The 20,678-nt window shown below is 39.7% G+C and overlaps 3 protein-coding genes across 4 annotated transcripts; 1 reads left to right on the top strand and 2 right to left on the bottom strand.

The window, feature by feature from the left end:
• The first annotated feature begins 834 nt into the window (after window positions 1-834).
• Window positions 835-2,893, top strand: rplp2l (ribosomal protein, large P2, like). Of its 2 annotated transcripts, none has more exons than XM_048263530.1 (5): window positions 835-937; window positions 1,368-1,491; window positions 1,752-1,800; window positions 1,924-2,016; window positions 2,776-2,893. In XM_048263530.1, the coding sequence occupies exons 2-5, from the start codon at window positions 1,369-1,371 to the stop codon at window positions 2,853-2,855; spliced, it is 345 nt and encodes a 114-aa protein (XP_048119487.1). In that variant the 5' UTR covers window positions 835-937; window position 1,368; the 3' UTR covers window positions 2,856-2,893. The 2 variants fall into 2 exon arrangements, with proteins under 2 accessions (XP_048119487.1, XP_048119489.1); XM_048263532.1 differs by having other exon boundaries at window positions 875-949.
• Window positions 2,894-3,801: 908 nt separating this feature from the next.
• On the bottom strand, window positions 3,802-4,752 carry saa (serum amyloid A). The gene is made up of 4 exons (XM_048263529.1): window positions 4,648-4,752; window positions 4,422-4,523; window positions 4,126-4,264; window positions 3,802-4,010 (listed from the first exon to the last, which is right to left on the bottom strand). The coding sequence occupies exons 2-4, from the start codon at window positions 4,507-4,509 to the stop codon at window positions 3,872-3,874; spliced, it is 366 nt and encodes a 121-aa protein (XP_048119486.1). The 5' UTR covers window positions 4,510-4,523; window positions 4,648-4,752; the 3' UTR covers window positions 3,802-3,871.
• Window positions 4,753-9,254: 4,502 nt separating this feature from the next.
• fth1a (ferritin, heavy polypeptide 1a) lies at window positions 9,255-12,801 on the bottom strand. Its single transcript, XM_048262485.1, has 5 exons — window positions 12,490-12,801; window positions 11,185-11,290; window positions 10,642-10,788; window positions 9,794-9,919; window positions 9,255-9,711 (listed from the first exon to the last, which is right to left on the bottom strand). Exons 2-5 carry the CDS (start codon window positions 11,284-11,286, stop codon window positions 9,553-9,555), a joined length of 534 nt encoding a protein of 177 aa, XP_048118442.1. The 5' UTR covers window positions 11,287-11,290; window positions 12,490-12,801; the 3' UTR covers window positions 9,255-9,552.
• Window positions 12,802-20,678: the final 7,877 nt, after the last annotated feature.

The following is a 20,678-nucleotide window of genomic DNA, read 5'->3' on the forward strand; positions in this document are numbered from 1 at the left end:
GCAGGTGAGGTCTGGCTAATGAAGACAGTGTATTGTTGCTTGTGTTTGTCAATGCAAGTGCATTTGTGTGTGTGTGTGTGTGTGTGTGTGTGTGTGTGTGTGTGCGTGCGTGCGTGCGTGTGTGTGTGTGCGTGAGAGGGGTACAGTATAATGTTTCGACCAAAATGCTTGCACTCTGTACACAACACAGAGGCTTGAAAGAGTTCTGAAGGAGTGTCCTGTCTGAAGTCTTCCTCGAATAGAGGAATTGTTTTGTTCAGCTATTACTCAGCTTTTATATAGATGAATAGATGTAGATAGATAGATAGATAGATAGATAGATAGATACAATAGACTATTATGTTATCTAAATATACATTTTTATTCTCACATACTCAAGGACTATGTATCACCCATGGTTTATAATCAAACAATTTAGTCAATTAGAAATCGCACACACACACACACACACACACACCCACACACACGCACACACCCACGCACACACACTGCATTTCGTTGTCTCTGTACTTGTACTCATGCATAATGACAATAAAGTTGAATCTAATCTAGAGAGAGAGAGAGAGATTTGTTTTGAATGTAAAAGGTTTAGGCCTATTAGCCTTTCCATAATAGGCCTATGTATAATTTCCCAAATACTTAAAAACACACAGCAAAACACACTCATCTATAATGAGCTTTTTTATTATTACTATTTTTATTTAGTAAGTCTCATAAAAGACAGACATAAGGTTCCTAACATGAAAATATTTGCCCACATCTACAATACGCTTGCGCAATCAAATTAAATCAGAAGATTTCACAGACATTTCTCTCCACCAATTGAATTTTACTAAGGCCCGCCTACTTAAAGTTCTTCCGTTTTCCGAACCCGTTCTACTTCCTTTCCGCCCGTACGAGCTCTACCGTGAACACGCGATACCACGCTGTCTTAAAAGTGAGTCTTTGAGTAAGTTTTATTTTATGGATAGGCACCATTGAAAACAATAAAACGATGAAACCAACTGTGCTTTTTATCATGCTGTAGTAAATAGCAAAAATATATATTTGTGTGGAGCCAGGAGGTTGTTTATTTGTTCGAGGTTGCTAACTCGGGTCTGCTAACGCTAGTTTACAATACCATGTGTGGCCGAGTCGTCATTTATTTGCTGGTTGCCTGAGGTGGGCAGCTACTGGGGAAAGCGGTTTTTAACAACATTTTATGAAGGATTAATGCAGTTACATTCTTACCGTGTCGTTATTTTGTCATGAATCACAACAGCTAGTTAGTTGTGAGGTGAATTGTAGCTAACACTAGGACGCGAATAAATTCGTTGAAACGTCTAATAACGCTAATCATTTCTGTATGTTCTTGACTGTGATTTCAGCATGCGTTACGTAGCTGCATACCTGCTCGCTGCCCTCGGAGGCAAAGAGAGCCCAGATGCCGCCGACATCAAGAAAATCCTTGAGAGCGTTGGTATTGAGGCCGATGACACACGTCTGGAGAAGGTACCCATAACGTTACCACAACTTAATTGGAAGAACGTTACCTAAGTTTGTTCGGTTGAAGTGCTTACTGCAGGATCCTCTTAAATGTTGTAATTGTGACATTTTACTAATAAACATCAATGTGATGCTGGTTAAATACAACTTGCTGTTTCTACTGGAAATGTGTAGCCATATGAAGGCCTTATGCGTCCTGAACATACAATGACTTTTCTGGATGTAGATAAACTATGTAATCAAGCTTAAAACGTCTATGATTACAGGTTGTCTCTGAACTCAGTGGCAAGGATGTAGAGGTGGTGATTGCTCAGGGTAAGTTGGTTCACACTTGTAGCCGCAAAACATATAAAGCTGATATTTAAATATGCGTTTCCAGTTTATCTGACCTCTTAGCAGATTGTTTTTTAAATAACGTGAATGTCTGTTGCCCCACAGGCTACGGTAAACTGGCTAGCGTACCTTCTGGAGGTGCTGTGGCCGTGGCCGCCTCTGGTGGTGGATCTGGCGGTGCTGCTGCCCCTGCTGCAGGTCAGTTACCACAACTTAACTGGGATGTAGAATGCTGTTGCACTTAATGTGTATAATTATAGTGTTCTGCAAGACCCTGATGTTTAGACAGTAGAACTAGGATAGCAGTTTTCTAATCAATTACAAGTTAAGGTGTAAAACTCCGTAATACTCAACTAAACTGTATTAGTTTGATTTGAAGGGGTTTTAAAATAAAGACCTGAATTGTATGACTGAGCAGGAAATGTATCTCAGTATTGGCCTCAAAGTTAATGAACTTTCCTGTCATCACTAGCAAGTGATGCGATGAGTTTGTGGCAAGGTGTAAAATGGATAATGTAGTGAGTAGCTGTAAGATGTAAAACGGGTATGTAGACCTTGTTCACATGGTACTCATCAGATTAATTCAGTCAGTGATCACATGTAAAAGAACAAAGTTGTCGTCTTTTTTCCCCTCCCCCATCTCTGGATAATCCTATTCACAGGTTTCATCAGGCCCCTTGCCACAGGTGTATAAAATCAAGCACCTAGTTTATGAATGCATACTGCATGGTTCTTGATTTTTATATACCTGTGACAAGGGACCTGATGAATAGGTCTGAGTTCTTAAAAGGGGGTGTTTAGATAAATGTTTACAACATTTATCACACAATTTGGTGTGACTGTTTTCAGTGTGCTTGCTGTTTACGGAAAGCTCCTGTAACTCCTGTCTAGCAAATTCAAGTTTCATATTTTCCCCTCATGTTTGGCCTCTGACTGACCCTGTCCTTCTGTCCACAGCTGCTGAGGAGAAGAAGGAAGAGAAGAAGGAGGAGTCTGAGGAATCCGATGATGACATGGGATTCGGACTCTTCGATTAAACTTCTCTGGACTAAAATAAAATTTGTACAAACTCCCATTTCTGAGACTTAATTCTTTTGAAAATGGTTACTCTGCACTACTGTGTACATCGATTTGACCAGTTAACCTAAAGTCAAAGTGGTTAGTCAGCGAAAGAATCGGTCAGTAGGCCTTTAGTATTTCAGGGTTCCCACAGGTCATGGAATTTCTGGAATATCAATTGGAAAGTATTCCAGACAGGGAATTACAACATTTTTGCAGCAAAGTCATGGAATGTCAGTGAATTTTGGTGTAGCAGTGAAAAAAGTACTTGCCAAAATACATATATTAACAAATTCACCTTTTTCAACTTTGTTTAATGGCTCATTTTAATCATCTGCTTGAAAAAGTCAGTTTAGAACACTTATGTGGCTGCTCAGAAATCTTTGATCGGTATATTGTACCGTTCATTATATAGTAGGTTATGGAAACTCAGGGTTTTTTGGCAGGGTAAAGTTATGGAATTTTACATTTAACCTACAGTTGGAACTGTGGGATTTGCAGTGTTATGGTAAAACTAGTGTTGTCTGATGTCTGACCTGTCCAAACTCACAACAGGCCAGTTTAACTGGAGTCTCTTGAAGTATGATCACAAAACTTTTTTTGGCTTGGGAGAGTTAGGAATTTTGGTAGCAAAAAAAAAATAAATTCTGCACATTTACTGTAATTTTAGACACAAATGTTGCCTGGAGCTATAATGCTTTCAAAATTACTTTGACATTTTTCAGCCATCTTTGTGGAATTCAAGTTTTCATCTAGCAAGAACACGCGTCAACATAAAGTCTCAGAATTGTGTGTAGGGGTCATTGCATATAGGTCCTTCTGGATGACTGTTGAAATATTTTGTATGCATCTACCAGTATGGGTATATGTCTGATGTAAGTTTTTAATTGACACTGAATAAGCATGAATAAAGACGAATAAAGCTTCCAGAAGAAAAATCTATTTTATCCAAACACATTCTTCTGGCAATCCCCACCTAGTGAAGATGACTGATTCAGTATTTGTCAGGGAGGCCTGCAGGCCTGAAGCGGTTTGGATCATTTCCTTCACGGCCCCAGCGATTGGCCACCTGATCTGCTTCAGAGTCTTCATGACCACGACCACTATTTCCTTGCCATCCTTCACGGGCATTACTGAAAGAGCAGGGTATTTATTTTAGTTGAGAGAAGCGGACAGAATCAATCCTTGCTCAATTAGTATTCGAGATCAAATGGCTTCAACTTTGAATTAAATTCTTATAATAATTACCTGATCACTTCAGCTGCCCATTTGCCACCAGGACCCCTTTGGGCAGCATCATAGTTTCCCCGGGCATGGAAGTACTTGTCTGAGTCTTTCCAGTTGGCCTCCCTCATATCCGAATAAGCAGACCACATGTCCCTTGCCCCTGCAATGCATTTAACAGAGTGACTGTGGTCACAGTTGAACTTCCATAGCACTTGATAAAATAGCTAAAATAGCTTTCAGTGCATCATAAACCTGGTGTAGGCCTGCTGTAGGCTACTATCCTTACAAATGTACAGAGATCCACATCAAGAGCTTACCCTGGAAAGCCTCAGCTGGAAAGTTGTAAAACTGAGCTTGAATGGCAGCTACAGAAGCCAGCAGTAGTGTAGCCAGGAGCAGCCTCATCTCTACAACTTACTCTGAGAAAAGGTCCACATCTTAACAGAAGTGTGGTGTTTAGCTATACTTTATTTTTCAAGCTGAGTGTGTAGAGATTTTATGATGTATGTAAAATGGTTTATTCATCTGAGATAGCCTACTTACATGTATAGTTGATGTTTTGTTCAGAGAAATACAATTTTACGGGTTCTCCAGGTCTCTCACACCAGAATCGTGTGGCACTTTATATAGCCCTCAAGTTTGGTGGGATTGGGTAAGGTTTGGATTTTCCAAAAAGAATGGCATGATGTGTTGTCTTTGGAAAGTCCTGAGGTTGAACTGTGAACATCTGGAAATTCCCTGTGTTTCAGTCAGAATTTAGGCTAAATGTAAAATCAATAAGTTGAGTAGACTACAGGGCTGGCATCTTTCTAAGAGGACCTTTGATTTTCTAAAGCATACATGTTTCCAAATCAAAGATTCCTGGTTACAACACATGCCTGTTTAAACTCATTGCCCAATTCACAACAATTTTAATGAATTAATCTCTCAGTCATGTTTTGAATTCAGCGCCTGGCCAGGTGAGTGTGACAGTGAGGTAGAGAGGAGGGATGCTGCAACATGTGTTCACTCTGTCCTGTGCCCAGCTTGCACTTTAATGGTGAGCTATTATAGCAGCTGTCCCTCCTTATGAATGTTCATGATCTGAGGCCATCAGACTCAACATTGCAAGGGGTAAGTGATTTCACCCTGGAAATCAGGGGCGTGCCGAGACCTTTGAAGGGGCAGGGGCTCAAATTTTAAAAAAGGGCACTTGGAACAATTTTTTTTGCATTTAAATTCTAGCACTATGCTATTTCAATGATGATGGTGGGACAGGCTATTATATGGTTTAGCAATTTGCAAAGTAGTCTAATGTACTGATAAACATTTTATAAATGTTTTTCATATTTATTCATTATGTATCAAGAAGAATGGGTGTAAATAGAGCAGAGCTGTAACACATTTTTCTCATTTCTCTCCTTGGTTCTGAAAATTCAATGGGAGTGCATGTACTGTAGGCCTACTGTAGCCAGGGCACAGACAGATAGGTCTTTTCAGTTTGCATTAGGCTACAGTATTGTCTACACAGAGATAGGCTATAAGGCTACATCTTATTGATTAAATTCAAAGCTAATTTTAATAGCCTAGAAATCTAGACGCACCCTAGCGGCAGCAAATATGTTATTGCCTAGTCTGGCTTGTCAGGCTATAATTTTAATGTTTATCACAGTGAACTACCACCATTAGCAAGCTGGGGTCTTGCAGATTCACGTGCTGTACTTGTGGCCACTGAGTGAAATGACGCGTAATGTAGCCTACTGTAAACAGAGAACGACGTGTGGAGTTGGGTTAGTAGCCTATGTCGTCGGCTTATGGCGATTTAGAAAAGGTTTGCCTACTAACCTAAGCTAGGCTACTATAACATAGTAACCTAAACAGAATATGTTATGAACGTTCAGCCTTAGATTTTCGAAGCTGCCAGGTTATTGAAATGGATGGACCATGACATGGTTAAAACGGGTTTGATAGCCTACTTCATTAAACATGAAACAACTTTAAACATGTTATTCTCTATCTCTAAGCTGAATACTATTGCATGTTCAGATAGGCTAACTGCCAACTTGCCAAGTGACCTTACTGTGCTCCCAAACGTCTCCTGCAGCACTGTGCCTGCGTGCACCTTCTGAGAGTTAACTGAATGTATGACGTCACGGATTAGTGGCCGCAAGGCATTTCAATTAACACAGATTTTGTTAAATTGTTATTTTTGTAAATTTCTAATTTCACAAATTATTAATGAGACATTTTAGCGAATATTCACGTTGGAACTAGCGGAAGTATTACAAATTTTAAAAAGTAAAAAACGGGTCTTGTCAAAGGGGCACTTGGACATCAAAGCATCAAATTGGCAAAAGGGCAGGTGCTAGAGCCCCTGTAGCCCCCCTTCTCTGCACGTGCCTGCTTGAAATAGCCTTGAACTTCAGGTAACTCTGGGAACTACAATATGTGAAATATGTGCAATATAGTGTAAAATCTAATCACTGGTTTAATGGTACTGGCTTTGTGAATATTATTTATTCCTGCCTGTTTAGGGATTTTAATTAGGTTTCCCTGTTTTAATTTCTCCTGACTATCAACACACAAACAAATCACTGTATAGAATTTTTATTGTGGTTGGTATGAAGACAAATGTTGGCGTTACATGGATAGTTAAGTTAAGTGCCACATCCATATGATTTTTCTATGATCTATTCTGTTCAATATATCATTTTCAAGTGGTTTCAGATATTAACCACTGGAGGGAGCACCAGCATTGTCTAAGGGTAGGCCCCATAGGGGAATTTCCCAGTCATTAGATTTCATTCAGACCAGGCTAGCCAGGAGCCATTTCTGACAAAGAAACAACCCCCCAAAAAAACTTGTCAGGGTATAAGACATTTTCTGTTTGATTCTCTTTCACTTCAAGCAATGTTCCCATCATGTCTCATACTGATAATGGATCTGTATATGTGTTATATAATTTTATAATAATACTAACAAATGGTAATAATAACTTAGATTTATATAGCACATTTCAAGGTACCAAGGTAGAAAAACACAAAAGGAGGGTAATACTGTACTTATGGTGGCCAGCTAAGATATTATAGGCTGGTGAACAGGTACATTTTGACGAGTCCAGAGAGGTGGTGCCCATAACCGTAGTTTAATGTCAGTGTTTAAACTTGTTATCAGACCATTACAGAGATTTACACAAGCAAAGCACTTTTTATAGTCAAATGGAAAAAAATAGCTGTACAATGCTGTGTCTGCATGTCCCAGTGAGACTTAAAATGTTCCGGAACCATGGAAGAAAACAACCCCAAGGCCTTGAGATTTCCAGACATATAGGCCTCCTTATCAGTACATATACTGACTGATAAAATGACAACATTATCTGTAATGTATTAGTCACTAAGAATATAATTGAACTGTCTTCTGATGTATGTAATTCTCAACCTTGTTGCCCCCAATACCCCTGTGTCCAAGGAAATAGCCTGTCTGATAACCTGTCTGTCAGTCATCATTGTGGCCTAATCTGTACACATTCCGAAGTTTAATGCAGTCAGTCAAGGTTATTCTGTTAGACCTCATAAAAGTATTTTATAAACTGCTTTTGCCATTTCAGCGGTTCTTAAGCTGCTGATACAAGGCAATTTTTCAGCAATGTTGATGGGCAACGTTCCTGTCTGAGTATCGTTCTTCTGGCAATTTGTCTTCCAGGAGAACTTTAATCATAATCATAAAGGCAAATGACCATGATCCTAAAATTAGAACACATGTAACCGATTATGTGGTTGCCCAGCAAGATTGCTCAGTCATCTCATATCATTCACTTTTAAGTAGCCCATCACAGGCAGAATCTGCCTTTTCCATTTTCCCATTATGTTGCCTCCACAGATAGTCTGGCTAAAAAAAAAAAAAAAACATCAATGGCAAATATGTATTAATTCCTTTTATTCCAATTCTGAACAGAATTGTTTGAGCGTACGTTCAAAGAGATCTCCCAACTCTCTGAGGTCCCCTGGGTGACATGGCCCCCCTGTTGCGAACCATTTGTTCTACATGATCAGTGCCCACAGCCACAGCTGTGGAAGCAAAACGGACATCCCAAAATGCCCAGGTCATTGTCATTGTTCTGTTATAAAACAGAAGTAAAATTTCTCTGGGCATAAAACCCCAACTGGAGAAAAGAATGTCCCCCCACCCCCCAAAAAACAATAGCCACACATTTGACACTTCCCATTTCAAGCATGGGTTCCCATGCCAGCAAGGGTGTTTAAGACTAAGCAATAACTTTTGAGGTTTCTAAGATGAGGTTTTTAAGATTTCTTATGGATCCATGTAAATGTATACGTATGTATCTTTTGTGTATTAGTATGTGCGCTTGTGTAAATATTTTTTTACAAATATTTTATATAGTGTAACTATGCTCCATTGATATGTGATGCCACTATTCCTGCCCCTTTATGGAAGTTCAAGTTTCAGAGAAAGATGCATTATATATCCAAACGAAAAGGAAAAAGGTGTGGTAGAATTATAATACAGCAACTATTTGAATTACATTCTGTTTTAAATGTTCATTTTATGGATTAATGAATCACTTGTGTCATATTGCAGAACTTCAACTCAACCTAGCATTCTTCTGTCTGCTTTGAAATTAATTACCGTATTTTACGGACTATAAGTCACACTTTTTTTTCAGTTTGGCCGGTCCTGTGACTCAGGTGCAACATATATATATTTATGTTTTTTTCCTCTTTATGAAACATTTTACTGGTGCGACTTATGGTCCAGAAAATACGGTAAGTGAAATTGCAATTCTGTGTGACATATAGCCACATTCCCATGGTAATAGACTAAGGAACTATTTCGTAAAAAGTACCCCCTCTAAACCCCAGCTATTCCAGTTAAGAGAAGTGAGCAATGGTTTTCACTCACACTTCCCTTTTTACAGCTATTTATTTTGTTTCGCTTTGTTTGATGCAACAACAAAATAATAGCTGTTCTCACCTTGGGCCCGGTCAAAAAAAAGGAAGTTTGAATTAATCTGTATATCGCTTTTCTAACATTCTAACCGCCCTCACGTTTTGTACCATCTACACCATCGTTTCAACCATATGTTAACCATTATTCTGTCAATCTTTAAGGTTACACTGATTTCTTGTTTCACACAAGGCAACAAACAGACATTCAGAATCCAGAGTTCCATTTATTTGGTTTGTTTATAACATCAGTAATAAAACAACACAGGCCAAGGACAAGAGCGGCAGCCACTCAAGACAAGCAACAACACTGATAAGAACTATGGCTTATGGGAACTGTAGTACCGGACGGCTAGTATGGCAAAAGAGCAAGCAGAGTGTTGGCTCAGGCCAACTGACTGATCTTAACAGCTGAAGAGCTTGAGCTGAAGAGAAAATGTAGTGAGGTGGAATGGGAGATGGGGGGGCTGGCTGGGTGGGTGGGTGGGGGTGGAGGTGCGGGGGTTTAGCTGCTCTCTTTGCCCAGTGTGTGCTTGTCGAACAGGTACTCGGCCATGCCGTTCTGGGGAGCACCCATGCGGCGCAGGTTGGTCACCCAGTCGGAGAGCTCCTTGATGGACTTCACCTGCTCGTCCAGGTAGTGTGTCTCGATGAAATCGCACATCTGTAAGGGAGAACAGATTATCATGAGGGTTACAGTTGTGACCTGTAGGTGTGTAGGTGTGTGGGTGTGTGTGTACACTTACGTGAGGATCGTTGCGCTCGGAGGCGACCTTGTGGAGGTCCAGCAGGGACTGGTTGACACTCTTCTCCAGCTGGAGTGCGCATTCGAGAGCCTCCATTCCACTGCCCCACTCGTCCCTCTCAGGCTTCTGTAAGTGACACACACACACACACACACGTTCAGTGGCATACGCTCCAATTCACATTTTACTGACACCCTACCCTGAACCAGGAATCTGACAAAGCCAACAACAACAACGACTTCCCACTGAGGGGAGGGTCTTAGATTTGGAATGTTTCCAGGTTTTACTGACCACGGTTGAGCTGTCTGGCTGTCTCAAACATTTTGCTTTGTGGAATGCATTCTCAAAATATTAGCTTAAGTTTACTGCAATGTCCCAGTTGTTGGCTTTGCAAGTCTCCCAATTGATGGCTTAAATTCAGTGGCTAATATTTTCTGAAATGGAATTCTGGTGAACGTAACATTTTGGTATATACATTTTGCTATATTATGTTATGTGAGGCATGTCTCATACAAGTATGATATTATAAAACACTCATTCAGTTGAGGCTTAATGTCTTTGAGAGATATGTGCTCCACCCTTCCCTCCCTCAGTATCTCCCGTCTTCATTAGTGAACTCCCTTTGTGGGTTCTATATCTCCTCAACGCACACAAACACGCACTCACACTTATTTGTGACCCTGCTTCAAACACGTGTACATTGGCACTGCTTATGTCTATCTATCGCTCTTTAGCACATTACCAACTATGACGTTTAGCTGTCTCCACAAAGTGTCCATAAAAGGCTACCCAAAAGGTATACACAGACATATGTACATACCACACACACTCAAAACGCACACACGTACCCTGATGTCTTGCAGGAAGATCCTGCCTCCCCTCTGGTTCTGTAATTTCATGAGTTTCTCAGCATGTTCGCGCTCCTCGTGAGACTGGTTTCGGAAAAACTTGGCAAAGTTATGCAAGGCCTGGTCATCCCTGTCAAAGTAGTATGCCTGAACAGGAGAAAGAAGAACAAGGCAAAATTAGTGTGGAGACACATAGCAGAGTGGGATTTCAATAACAGTTAGGAAGAGAGTTGGGGTTAACAGAACCTGCCAGTACTCCACCTTCAAATTAAACAAATGCCATGCCATTAGACCAGTGGAGTTGTACGCAATGGCACTCATTATCTCCAGGTCAAATAGGGTCGCGCCATGGCTGCACTTTGACTAATTTTCTGCTATCTAACTAAGGATGTGAACCCACTGCTCCCAGGTTTAACGGAGGTAAATAGTCCCTCACCCACTTCATACCGAAGCCCTACTTGCCATCACGACATAAGCCACAACTCCACCAGTCATTTCACCATTCTCTACCCATCGCTCTGGTAGTTTTACTGTTTCTCTTACCATCGAAAGGTAGACATAGGAGGCATACAACTCCAGGTTGATCTGACGGTTGATGGCTGCCTCGCAGTCCTGGTGGAAATTCTGTCTCACCTGAGAGGTCATGTTTCTAGAAAATACATGAAAACAAAAACAAAACATAAGCAGATGCAATCAAAAGCGAAAACATTTACTGGAATACACATTTAATGTTTCCTCAATATAACCATCCATACACAAGGCCAGGAAACTAGGTAAGGCTATGAAGACCGAGCAATAAAATCATGTGCTTCAATGTCCTTGGAGAGTTTACAGGAAGTTGGGTAATGCCCATAATGCCAGGAGTCAGGAGTGAGTGTGTGTGTGTGTGTGTAAGGGAAGATGATGAAATACAGGGAATTAACATTGTGCTCAATTATTCATGTACTGGCTTCAGTAACATCGGGACTCTAATCTAAGGTTACATAAAATCTACTCCTAAACGAGATCTAATACCAGTCCACCTCTTTTAAAACAGACAAAATTGCCAAAAACAGCAGTACAGGAATTGAGAAGCTGTGTATATGCTAGCCAACTTCAAATAGCCTAGTTGAGTTTATATGTCACTGCTACAGTTAACTAACAATTTCTTATCTGTCCTGATGCAGCAGCAGAGCACGTGACAACTCAACTGGCACTAGTATCTCGTAAAGGCGGTTAAATGTTAGCAGTCAAGTTGGTGTTTACCATCGGCTTGACTTTTGGACTGCCTTGGCAGGCATTCAACTTTTCTTCATGCCTAGGTCGAGACGTGTAGAGCACGAGAATAAACTATGAACTTATAACTTAAAAACACCAATAAGTTTTAACTAATGTAGCCTGGAACAAAAAATAAGGGAAATCTAAACATCGAATATCAAACGTTACTGACGGACGGACCACCGTGGAGTCAAAGAGAACAGCGCCGTGGCTAAAGCGCATGTAGACCAATGCACTCACGTTAACATGAGTAAACAAACCGCTTCAGTAAGCTAGTTTACGGTATAGCTTCGTGGTCCCACGACACACATTCGTGCGTTAAATGAGTTCACTTATATACAATTGTTAACCTTAAGAGTAAAACATATCAGTATTTTTAAATCAAAAGTATTTCTACAGTGGAAATGATTACCATCTCAAGCTTCCCCCCAACTAGTTAGGGTAAAACTAGCCAAAAAAGGCCTTATCCAGCTAGCGTTAGCATAATAACTATTTTTTTTTTTAGCGAGCTATCTACCATTTCTGTTCAGATAGACAGCTTATGTATATGTTGGTGGGGTAGTGATGCGTTTATCATAAAATAACACTTACCTTGCTTGATTATCTTGGTATTAAAATTAAATGCGTTACGTTAAAGTCGTTGAAAGCTTTCCAAGTACAGTCCTAGCTAACGTTAGCTCGCTACGATTATTATTACTCCTGGAGGGGTCTTCGTGTTTGGAAAATGGACGTTGAGGAAAGTCTTCTTTTTAAGCGATGTTCGATTAGCTGCAATTATTCTGAAATCAAAATGCTGATTAATGAGGCGCAAGTTCTGACAGAAGGAGGGTTGCCGTTCAAGCACTGTTGAAGCAGGTAACCTTCACTCTGTCCGTAAGCGTGTAGATGTGACTTTGACCGTGTGGCGCAGTCTAAAGAAATGATGCAATGACGTAGGTGTAGACCGCCCTCATCAGAGATTCTGCCCTATGAAAAAGCTTGGACCTACTCAATTAGGCGGCCATGCTGGTAACTAGTAAACTCAAATAAAACATTTAAGAAAAAAAGTGATCTATCATATTATGCAAGTGCGTTTTTTAGTGCGTCATCAGGTCCTGCACTAGGCTGCTACACATGCAGTCCACAGACCCAGTTAAGACGTTTTTGATGAAAAATAATTTAAGATGACTTTTTAGAGGGATTATTTATGAAGGATTAACTGAAATGCTACCACCAATGTATATAGGCCTATTACATTATACATGGTTAATTAAGCGTTTTTATGAGTTATGGTTTATGTATTTGTTTATTGTCATTCGGCTATTGATTGAATTGACATTATTGCTATTCTCCTTCAGTCTTACCAACATTTCAAAATTGTTGTTCAAATCCCATAACCATCAGATGAGAGTCATGTCTACAATGCTTTTACGGTGGTGGTGATGGGGGAGGGGGGTAATCATTATAAGTTGTGTTGGTCTCATGATACACACCTTGTGACAGCAGTGGAAGTTTTATGACAAATGGTTACTCTGGGATTTGTACAGTGGCTGGTTAGAGGTTAATTGTGCAATGAAATCAGAGGAATGACGTATCACTCCTTGAGTCACTGTGAGCACGAGGAGCACTCTGCCTGCCATGACTTTTTACCATGTGGAAATGTTTGAGTTTAGTCAGAATTATTGATGTAAATGTTGACAGCTTTTAAGCGATTTTTATGTTTGTGATTTTTTTGTGAGTATTAGTATTTTAAGGTCTTTCAAGCTTTTTTTTAGACAATGTTTATGTGAGATTTGTCTTTTAAAAGACTTTAAAACCCTTTAATGTGTCAAGAAAATACGCTGACAGGCTCTGAGCAAATCACCTTCTATCCTGACCATCACCAAAGGTCCTCTAGCATTACATCTGAGCATATCTAGCAAGTCTGAGATATTGTCCATTAACTTGTAAAAGCATGCTCTGTAATGTGTGCTGTTACCTAAAGACAACACCATAAATTCTTCCATCTTGGACCTGAGACTTGAAAACAGTTAATTTATAGCAAACCGTGTCAGGACATCATTCAATGTGGGTTTCCTGTGGTTAGAGCAGGTGTATCCACTACCCCTTTTTACCCCCAGCCTATACCATATGGCCTTTGTCTGGCATTCAGAAAACATAAGAGTGTATGACAATAGTGAAACTTGCACCCTGCACTATACGCCTCTGCATCTGTAAAAGGTGCAAAACTCCCCAGTCAACATAAGATACATTTTCTATTTGTAACTCACCCACCCTTTATAGCTGATTGAAGAAAACATTTGAAAAAATATACTTTGTTATATTCTTAAAGGAGAGGGGGGCTCTGTAATTCAGGCATCAACTCAGGTATGGGTGGAACCTCTACATCAGCTATTCTGAGTTCTTTAATGACACAGCATGTCCCTTGTTCCACTATCATTACCACAACTCACCCTCACAACATAGTCAAAGATAAATATATAGCCAGTAAGCTTTTTCACAACCGATGACCATGAGTCACTTTAAAGAACACTAAAACATCCACCAAATAAGCAGTCAACTTCAAGTCAAATGTATTGTAATTTTTTAAACTTGGTTATTATTTTTACCAATAAATACTTGGACAGTGCAGGAGCATCAAGTTAGTGAAGAGCAATTTGACTGGGGGCTTCTGCAGTGTCCTCTGTATATCTTTTGAAGGTTTAGTCAGCGATTGTATGCAATTTCAAGCCAATAATAAAAAAAATGTCACATTCAGCAAACATCTCCTCACGATGCACTAGCTGCCCATCCTGTGAGCACACTGTAAAAAAAAATGGTCTGTGTGGAGTTTCTCTGGGAATGAAGGGAGGGGTGAGCTACCTCTCTGTGTGTTTTGTTTGGTTAAAATATAAATGTACATTGTTTGGACAAAAGCATCTGCTATAAGAAATTTAAATTTAAACATCATGTGCAATCCCTGACTGTGCTTTAATAAGTGCTATACAAAATATTATGATTTCACAGACAACATAGCCCTGTTTGTTCAGACATGGTTGTCATCGTCACTGGTTGACATCTTAATGAGGTCTCTACCTGCCCAAACTTTAATTTCAGTGCACCTCATGTGCCAAACCAGAGAATGGGTGAAAACAGCTGATCGAAAATATGATCGAAATTAGGACACCACTCATAACTGACACTAGTATTTACTCTACATGGGCAACATTTGTGTTTCTTCTATCTTTCAAAGCTCCCTGAATTATAGACAGCCTACATCACGGTTTTATTATGTGGAAAATCTCCCCCTTGTGGTCAGGAAAGAGTCTTATGCCAACCAAATTTAAAGGGACACCAGGCAATGTTTTCGTGTTAATTAATCATCTTCGTAAGTCGGTATATGGTTAAATGACTCATTACGAGGCGAATGAAGGCTCTTTCTCCCGCCCCTACCTACTGCCTGTAGGAAGAATATCCCACTTGCAGGTTCGGTGTATCCTACCCGCCGACCGAAGCAGGATCAGTTTACAGCACAGAGGCAGGCTAACGAAACGCTAGAGATTGTTGCAAACGTGTGTATAATGGCAGAGCCGGCGGAGAAGCAGCGAAAACCCTTGACGGAAGACGCAAAGAAAAGGAAAAGAGCTTCAGACCGAGTGAGGGGGAAATTCGTAGAGAAAAAGCATCAGGCTTGCCTGGTGTCCCTTTAAACCAATGATTGATGACCAGCTCAGATACGATAGCCTAGAAATCTAGACACACCCTAGCGGTACAGATACGCAGGAGTAGCCTAGGGTAGACTGAGTACAGTTGAGACATGCAGTTGAGACGCCTTAAATATCTTGCGTGCACAGCAAGCCCAAGTTGTGATTTTTGCTATGCACATGCGAATTAGTGCCCTCTTTCATCATGGAAAATTGGAAAGAAACAGGTATCTCTGATCCAAAGATATCGCAAAAGTTATTTTTTTTCCAAGTAAAATTGTCACTTCACCATATACCTTCCACAATGAATAACTCATGACCCTTATGTGACTGTTAAACTGGTATCATTACACATGTTATTTTGTGCCCTATAAACTGGCATATTTCATGACCTTGTGTCATGTAAGGTCGTTGCAAAATCTAGATAAATGTGTGAGGTGGTCAGCGGGGTACAGTTGAGACACACATTGTATTGACAGTGTTATTACTTTAACATTTGTGTGTTCGCCATATATGTTCCTGTGTGACATATTTTGTTAATGATATATTCCTTTTATTTCACTGCTTGGTTGAATGTCCTAGGTAATTTAGAACGACCATTAACCGTATGTTATTTGCACACCTATGAAGTAGATCCATTTTTTTGGCCATATCACACTTGTATATTAATTCGGCGAACTCGTTGTGAAGTTTACATGAACTGTCACGTTGTTGCATCCGAGCTGTAAAATGCAGACGTTCACAACATGGCAACATTGTAGCACGGAGGTGGCTTTTAGCTAGATGCAGAGCCAGGTACAGTTGCGACAATGGGTGTTCAAAATTCGTTAAGGTCACGTGGTTCATGTAAACTTCAAAAAGTTCCCGGAAGTAGATGGATAGATAGATAGATACTTTCAGAGCCTGTTTACGGAGAGCCGGATCACTCCCTATTAACTCCATTGTACCTGCAATCTGTTGCAGTTCTGCTAGGGGCGATCACGAATAAGTGCAAAAACAATGGGGGTCTATGGAGCTAGATGGCTAAATTTGTCTCTTTCACCTGGTTGTCGTTGAGAAATTGAATATTTGATTGTGGTTTCTGCAAGCTCAATATAGATTATAGGTCAAAAGTTGAATGAACGAGTAGTCACGTCCTTTCGATTTCTTACAGGTTGGGTTGTTGTTGCCCACAACACACTAGCTTTCTGCTAATGAATGACGTCATTGACACATTTGAAAGGCTTTTTAGAACAAATAAGTGACTCAAAAAATATAATAATCAGCGGTTTGTATTTTCTCTGCCCCCTCTTTCGACTGCAACATACGAATTTCTGGGCAAAAATTAGTATCCCGAGAAAAGTGGATTTGAGGGGTACAGCACCATAGGCCTCCATTCATTCTGCACTTATTCGTGAGCGCCCTCATGTGGAACCAGAAAAGGAACTGCAACCAGTTCAGAAAACGGAAGTTTCCAGAGAGTGGCGGTTCTCCCCTTATTAGACATTCTCTGATACTTTATTGATCCCTAGGGGAAATTCAAGGTCACAGTAGCATACAGACATACACACACACATTCACTAACAGCAGAAAAAGTAATTAAAAGTATATAATATAAAAAAAACACAACTAAGCAATTGCTTAGTAAACAATTGCTTAATTGGAAGTGATGGACAATGGATTATAATCGATTAGAATGCATTAAATAGGCTACTGTTCAATGATAGACAGAGCCACGATTTTGGGTAATTGACAATCAATAAATGCATTGATATACAATATGTATAACACAGTGTAATTATTGTGTAAATTATGTAGTTATCCTACCATTACAACAATATTAAATTAAATTCCAGACCTTATATCGTAGCCTGCTACATGGTGACATTTTTTCCCACCCTTTTACGTATGTGTCACTTAATATTAATTTCTGTACAAAACCAAGACGGGAGATTCTTTAGAAAACGCAATTGCACCCACCCCATACAATTAAATTGTATCTAAATTATTGCTATATAAAAAAAAATGACCTTGTACAGTGACTCGAAAAGCTGTAAACAGTGTTTTTGAGACTGCGTGTAGCCTACAAAAGCACATGGAGCTCCAGTGAAATTTTGATTTTGCAACGAGAAACTGTAACACACTAGTCTAACATTAACTTGTTTGAGTTTTCTCCCCCGCGTTTCCTCTGATAGTCACTGATCTGAGCTAATGAGCGAATTACCTGAAGTAGCCTATCGTCGCAGGAGAGTAAAACAAAGTTTTTTAACATCTCCAGTGTAATGGTGGGCATGCTTAACCTAGCGGGCCATCCTATATCATTGAAATGTATAGTCTGGAATCGAACCATTTACCTCGCTTAATCCAAGGGGCAGGCGGAGAATTGTCTTTCAAACTGCCTAGGCATGCAATAGGCCAGCTACTACCATATCCATTATCCGATTCGGCAAAATGGCAAATACATCCTTCTTGAAGGAATGACTTGATGCATTGTGTTGCTCAACTTTCAAAAGAAAAGCACAAGTCCAACACCTCCAAAGTTGGCTTAGCGCCCGATTCAAACAACCGCTCGCCGTTCGCCATAGCCACCTTCCTTGTTGTTCACCGTCGAGGACTGTCGTTATCCTGTTAAGCCCGCCTTTAAGACTCTAACAAAATAGGCGCTGTGATTGGATGGCGTCCACGGCGTCAGCCAATAGAAATCCTATGGTTGGATACTAGACGTACAGGCTGAGCAAATTAATTTGCCGGCGCTAGGGTGCGTCTAGATTTCTAGGCTAGGGCATGCTAAGTTAACCGTAGCATTCAGTAACCCCATAATGCGAGTGATTATAATAAAATATAAAACGTGACATGTAAGTCCTTCGATAAATAACCAGGCTGAACTCATAAACATGAACAGCATTTTGACATAGTTTGTCATCAGTGTTGGGCAAGTTACTTCAAAAGCGTAATGCATTATTTATTGCTTGTTACTGTCATCTCAAAGTAATTTGTTACATTACTTTCACCAAAATAACAGGAAATATGGATTTGTTGTTCTCAATAGATCTTCATGTGTTCAATGCAGCTCATTACACGGCAGGAGGTGATGTGGAATGGCAAAATGACTGAGCTAGGCTTAAGGCTAACAAAAGAACAATATAATGGTTGCAGTTATGGCTCATGGGACAATGTAGGCCCCAAAGGCCAAAGGTCACTCACAACTTAATATAGTAAATATAGCCATAGTGAAATTGTATGTTGACTTTAAATGGTTCTCATCATTGCTGGTTGCCTTTCCTTCCACTTACAGTGGTGTAGACTTAATGCAAATAGTTTGAGAATAATGGCTATGATCTTTGTCTGTAAAAGCAACATTTTAGTTATTCTCACTGCTTGAAATGAGAAGTATAGCCTAACCATGTTAGATCTGTTGCATGGATGGCAGAGATAACTCAAATTACCTTTCTACAGTCATCTAAACAAGGCAATCAAATTCCAGGACCAGCATACAGTAGATTACTTTTTTTTATTCTTGGATAATCTTCTCTGGTGCCAATTGAGCATTTCTCAATTTTGGATTAAAAAGCAAAGTAACTTCAGTTACTGAGAATTGTACCGAGTAAAATATTACTGAAATTGTATTGGCAATGCCTTACATTACTGCATTACAGCAAAAAGCAATACATTACTGTAATTACATTACTTTTTTGATTCATTACTCCCAACACTGTTTGTCATTCACCGTGCTGTGAACAGCATTAAGATGATAGGCTAAAGAGCTTGAGATTCAGACAGGTGAGCACCTGGGAATGGTTTCATCGTGTCAGAAAATAGCAATTTGATCAGTAATCATGCATCATCAGCGCAAGCTTGGTTTGAAACTTTCTGGGGATGGGGATTTTACACGGTCCTTCATCACTGGGCTAGTGTGCCCTGCTGTGTTAATATGACCGTGCTGATGCTAACAGCTGCGGCTCCTACAAATCTAGCTTCTCTCATGCATATTAGGCTAAGCTTTTGCCAATGAAAATTAATACAAAATAAATAAAAAAAAACAGTCCGGCTCCTAACTGAAGTATGGAAATTCTGATCTATTATATCTCATTATTGTATCTATTATATCTCATATAGTATCTCGTTATTGTGAGATACTATCTCGTTATTCTGACATAGTATCTCGTTATTATGAGATAGTATCTCATTATTGTGAGATAGTATCTCACAATAACGAGATACTATCTCGTTATTCTGACATAGTATCTCATTATTGTGAGATATATCTCATTATTGTGAGATAGTATCTCATTATTGTGACATAGTTTCTTGTTATTGTGAGATAGTATCTCATTATTGTGAGATAGTATCTTGTTATTATGAGATACTATCTCGTCATTCTGACATAGTATCTCATTATTGTGAGATAGTATCTCGTTATTGTGACATAGTATCTCATTATTGTGAGATAGTATCTCATTATTGTGAGATAGTATCTATAGTATCTCGTTATTCTATCTCGTTATTCTGAGATACCTATCTCGTTATTCTGACATATTTCGCTATGACTAAATAGGAAATGCTTTGCCCCTTATATTTCCGTGGTCATTCAAGATGGATTCAATCATTGAAAACTATTACCGGCGTGGTTTTACAAACACTGAGATACAAGCGCTTTTACATGAAGAGCATAATTGAAATAAGCCTCTGCACTTTACAGAGAACCTTGCAAAGCACCTTTGGCGTGAGCAATAAAACTGATGTTGCTGAATTTGCAGAGTTCATCCATCAGCAACTCAGAACCGGAGTTGCCACACATAATCCGGCCCATGACGGCCATACACACAGCATCTCAGCGATTGTCTTGCTGTAAATCTACACCACCACCATCCATTAGTCTTAACAACAGACGGACAGTTTCTCGGTCCGTAATTATGCCAGCCATTCAGCACTTCTGCAACTTCAGCAACTCAAGTCTGGAGTTGCTAATGGATGAACTCTGCAACTTCAGCAACATCAGTTTTATTGCGCCGACGTATATCTCACAATAATGAGATACTATGTCAGAATAACGAAATAGTATCTCACAATAACGAGATACTATGTCATAGTATCTCAAAATAATGAGATATAATAGATCAGATTTTTTTTATGTGGCGC

Source organism: Alosa alosa, chromosome 14 (genome assembly GCF_017589495.1).
Source record: "Alosa alosa isolate M-15738 ecotype Scorff River chromosome 14, AALO_Geno_1.1, whole genome shotgun sequence".
NCBI classification, from domain to species: domain Eukaryota; kingdom Metazoa; phylum Chordata; class Actinopteri; order Clupeiformes; family Clupeidae; genus Alosa; species Alosa alosa.

Excerpts from the sequence above, each read along its gene's own strand:
- rplp2l (XM_048263530.1), top strand. The coding sequence starts at position 1,369 with ATGCGTTACGTAGCTGCATACCTGCTCGCTGCCCTCGGAGGCAAAGAG. Across the intron at positions 1,492-1,751 it reads ATGACACACGTCTGGAGAAG|GTTGTCTCTGAACTCAGTGG; the intron begins GTACCCATAACG and ends CTATGATTACAG. Across the intron at positions 1,801-1,923 it reads AGAGGTGGTGATTGCTCAGG|GCTACGGTAAACTGGCTAGC; the intron begins GTAAGTTGGTTC and ends GTTGCCCCACAG.
- saa (XM_048263529.1), bottom strand. The coding sequence starts at position 4,509 with ATGAGGCTGCTCCTGGCTACACTACTGCTGGCTTCTGTAGCTGCCATT. Across the intron at positions 4,265-4,421 it reads TCCAGCTGAGGCTTTCCAGG|GGGCAAGGGACATGTGGTCT; the intron begins GTAAGCTCTTGA and ends AATGCATTGCAG. Across the intron at positions 4,011-4,125 it reads TGGGCAGCTGAAGTGATCAG|TAATGCCCGTGAAGGATGGC; the intron begins GTAATTATTATA and ends CTGCTCTTTCAG.
- fth1a (XM_048262485.1), bottom strand. The coding sequence starts at position 11,286 with ATGACCTCTCAGGTGAGACAGAATTTCCACCAGGACTGCGAGGCAGCC. Across the intron at positions 10,789-11,184 it reads CCTATGTCTACCTTTCGATG|GCATACTACTTTGACAGGGA; the intron begins GTAAGAGAAACA and ends TCTCCTGTTCAG. Across the intron at positions 9,712-9,793 it reads CCGAGCGCAACGATCCTCAC|ATGTGCGATTTCATCGAGAC; the intron begins GTAAGTGTACAC and ends TCTCCCTTACAG.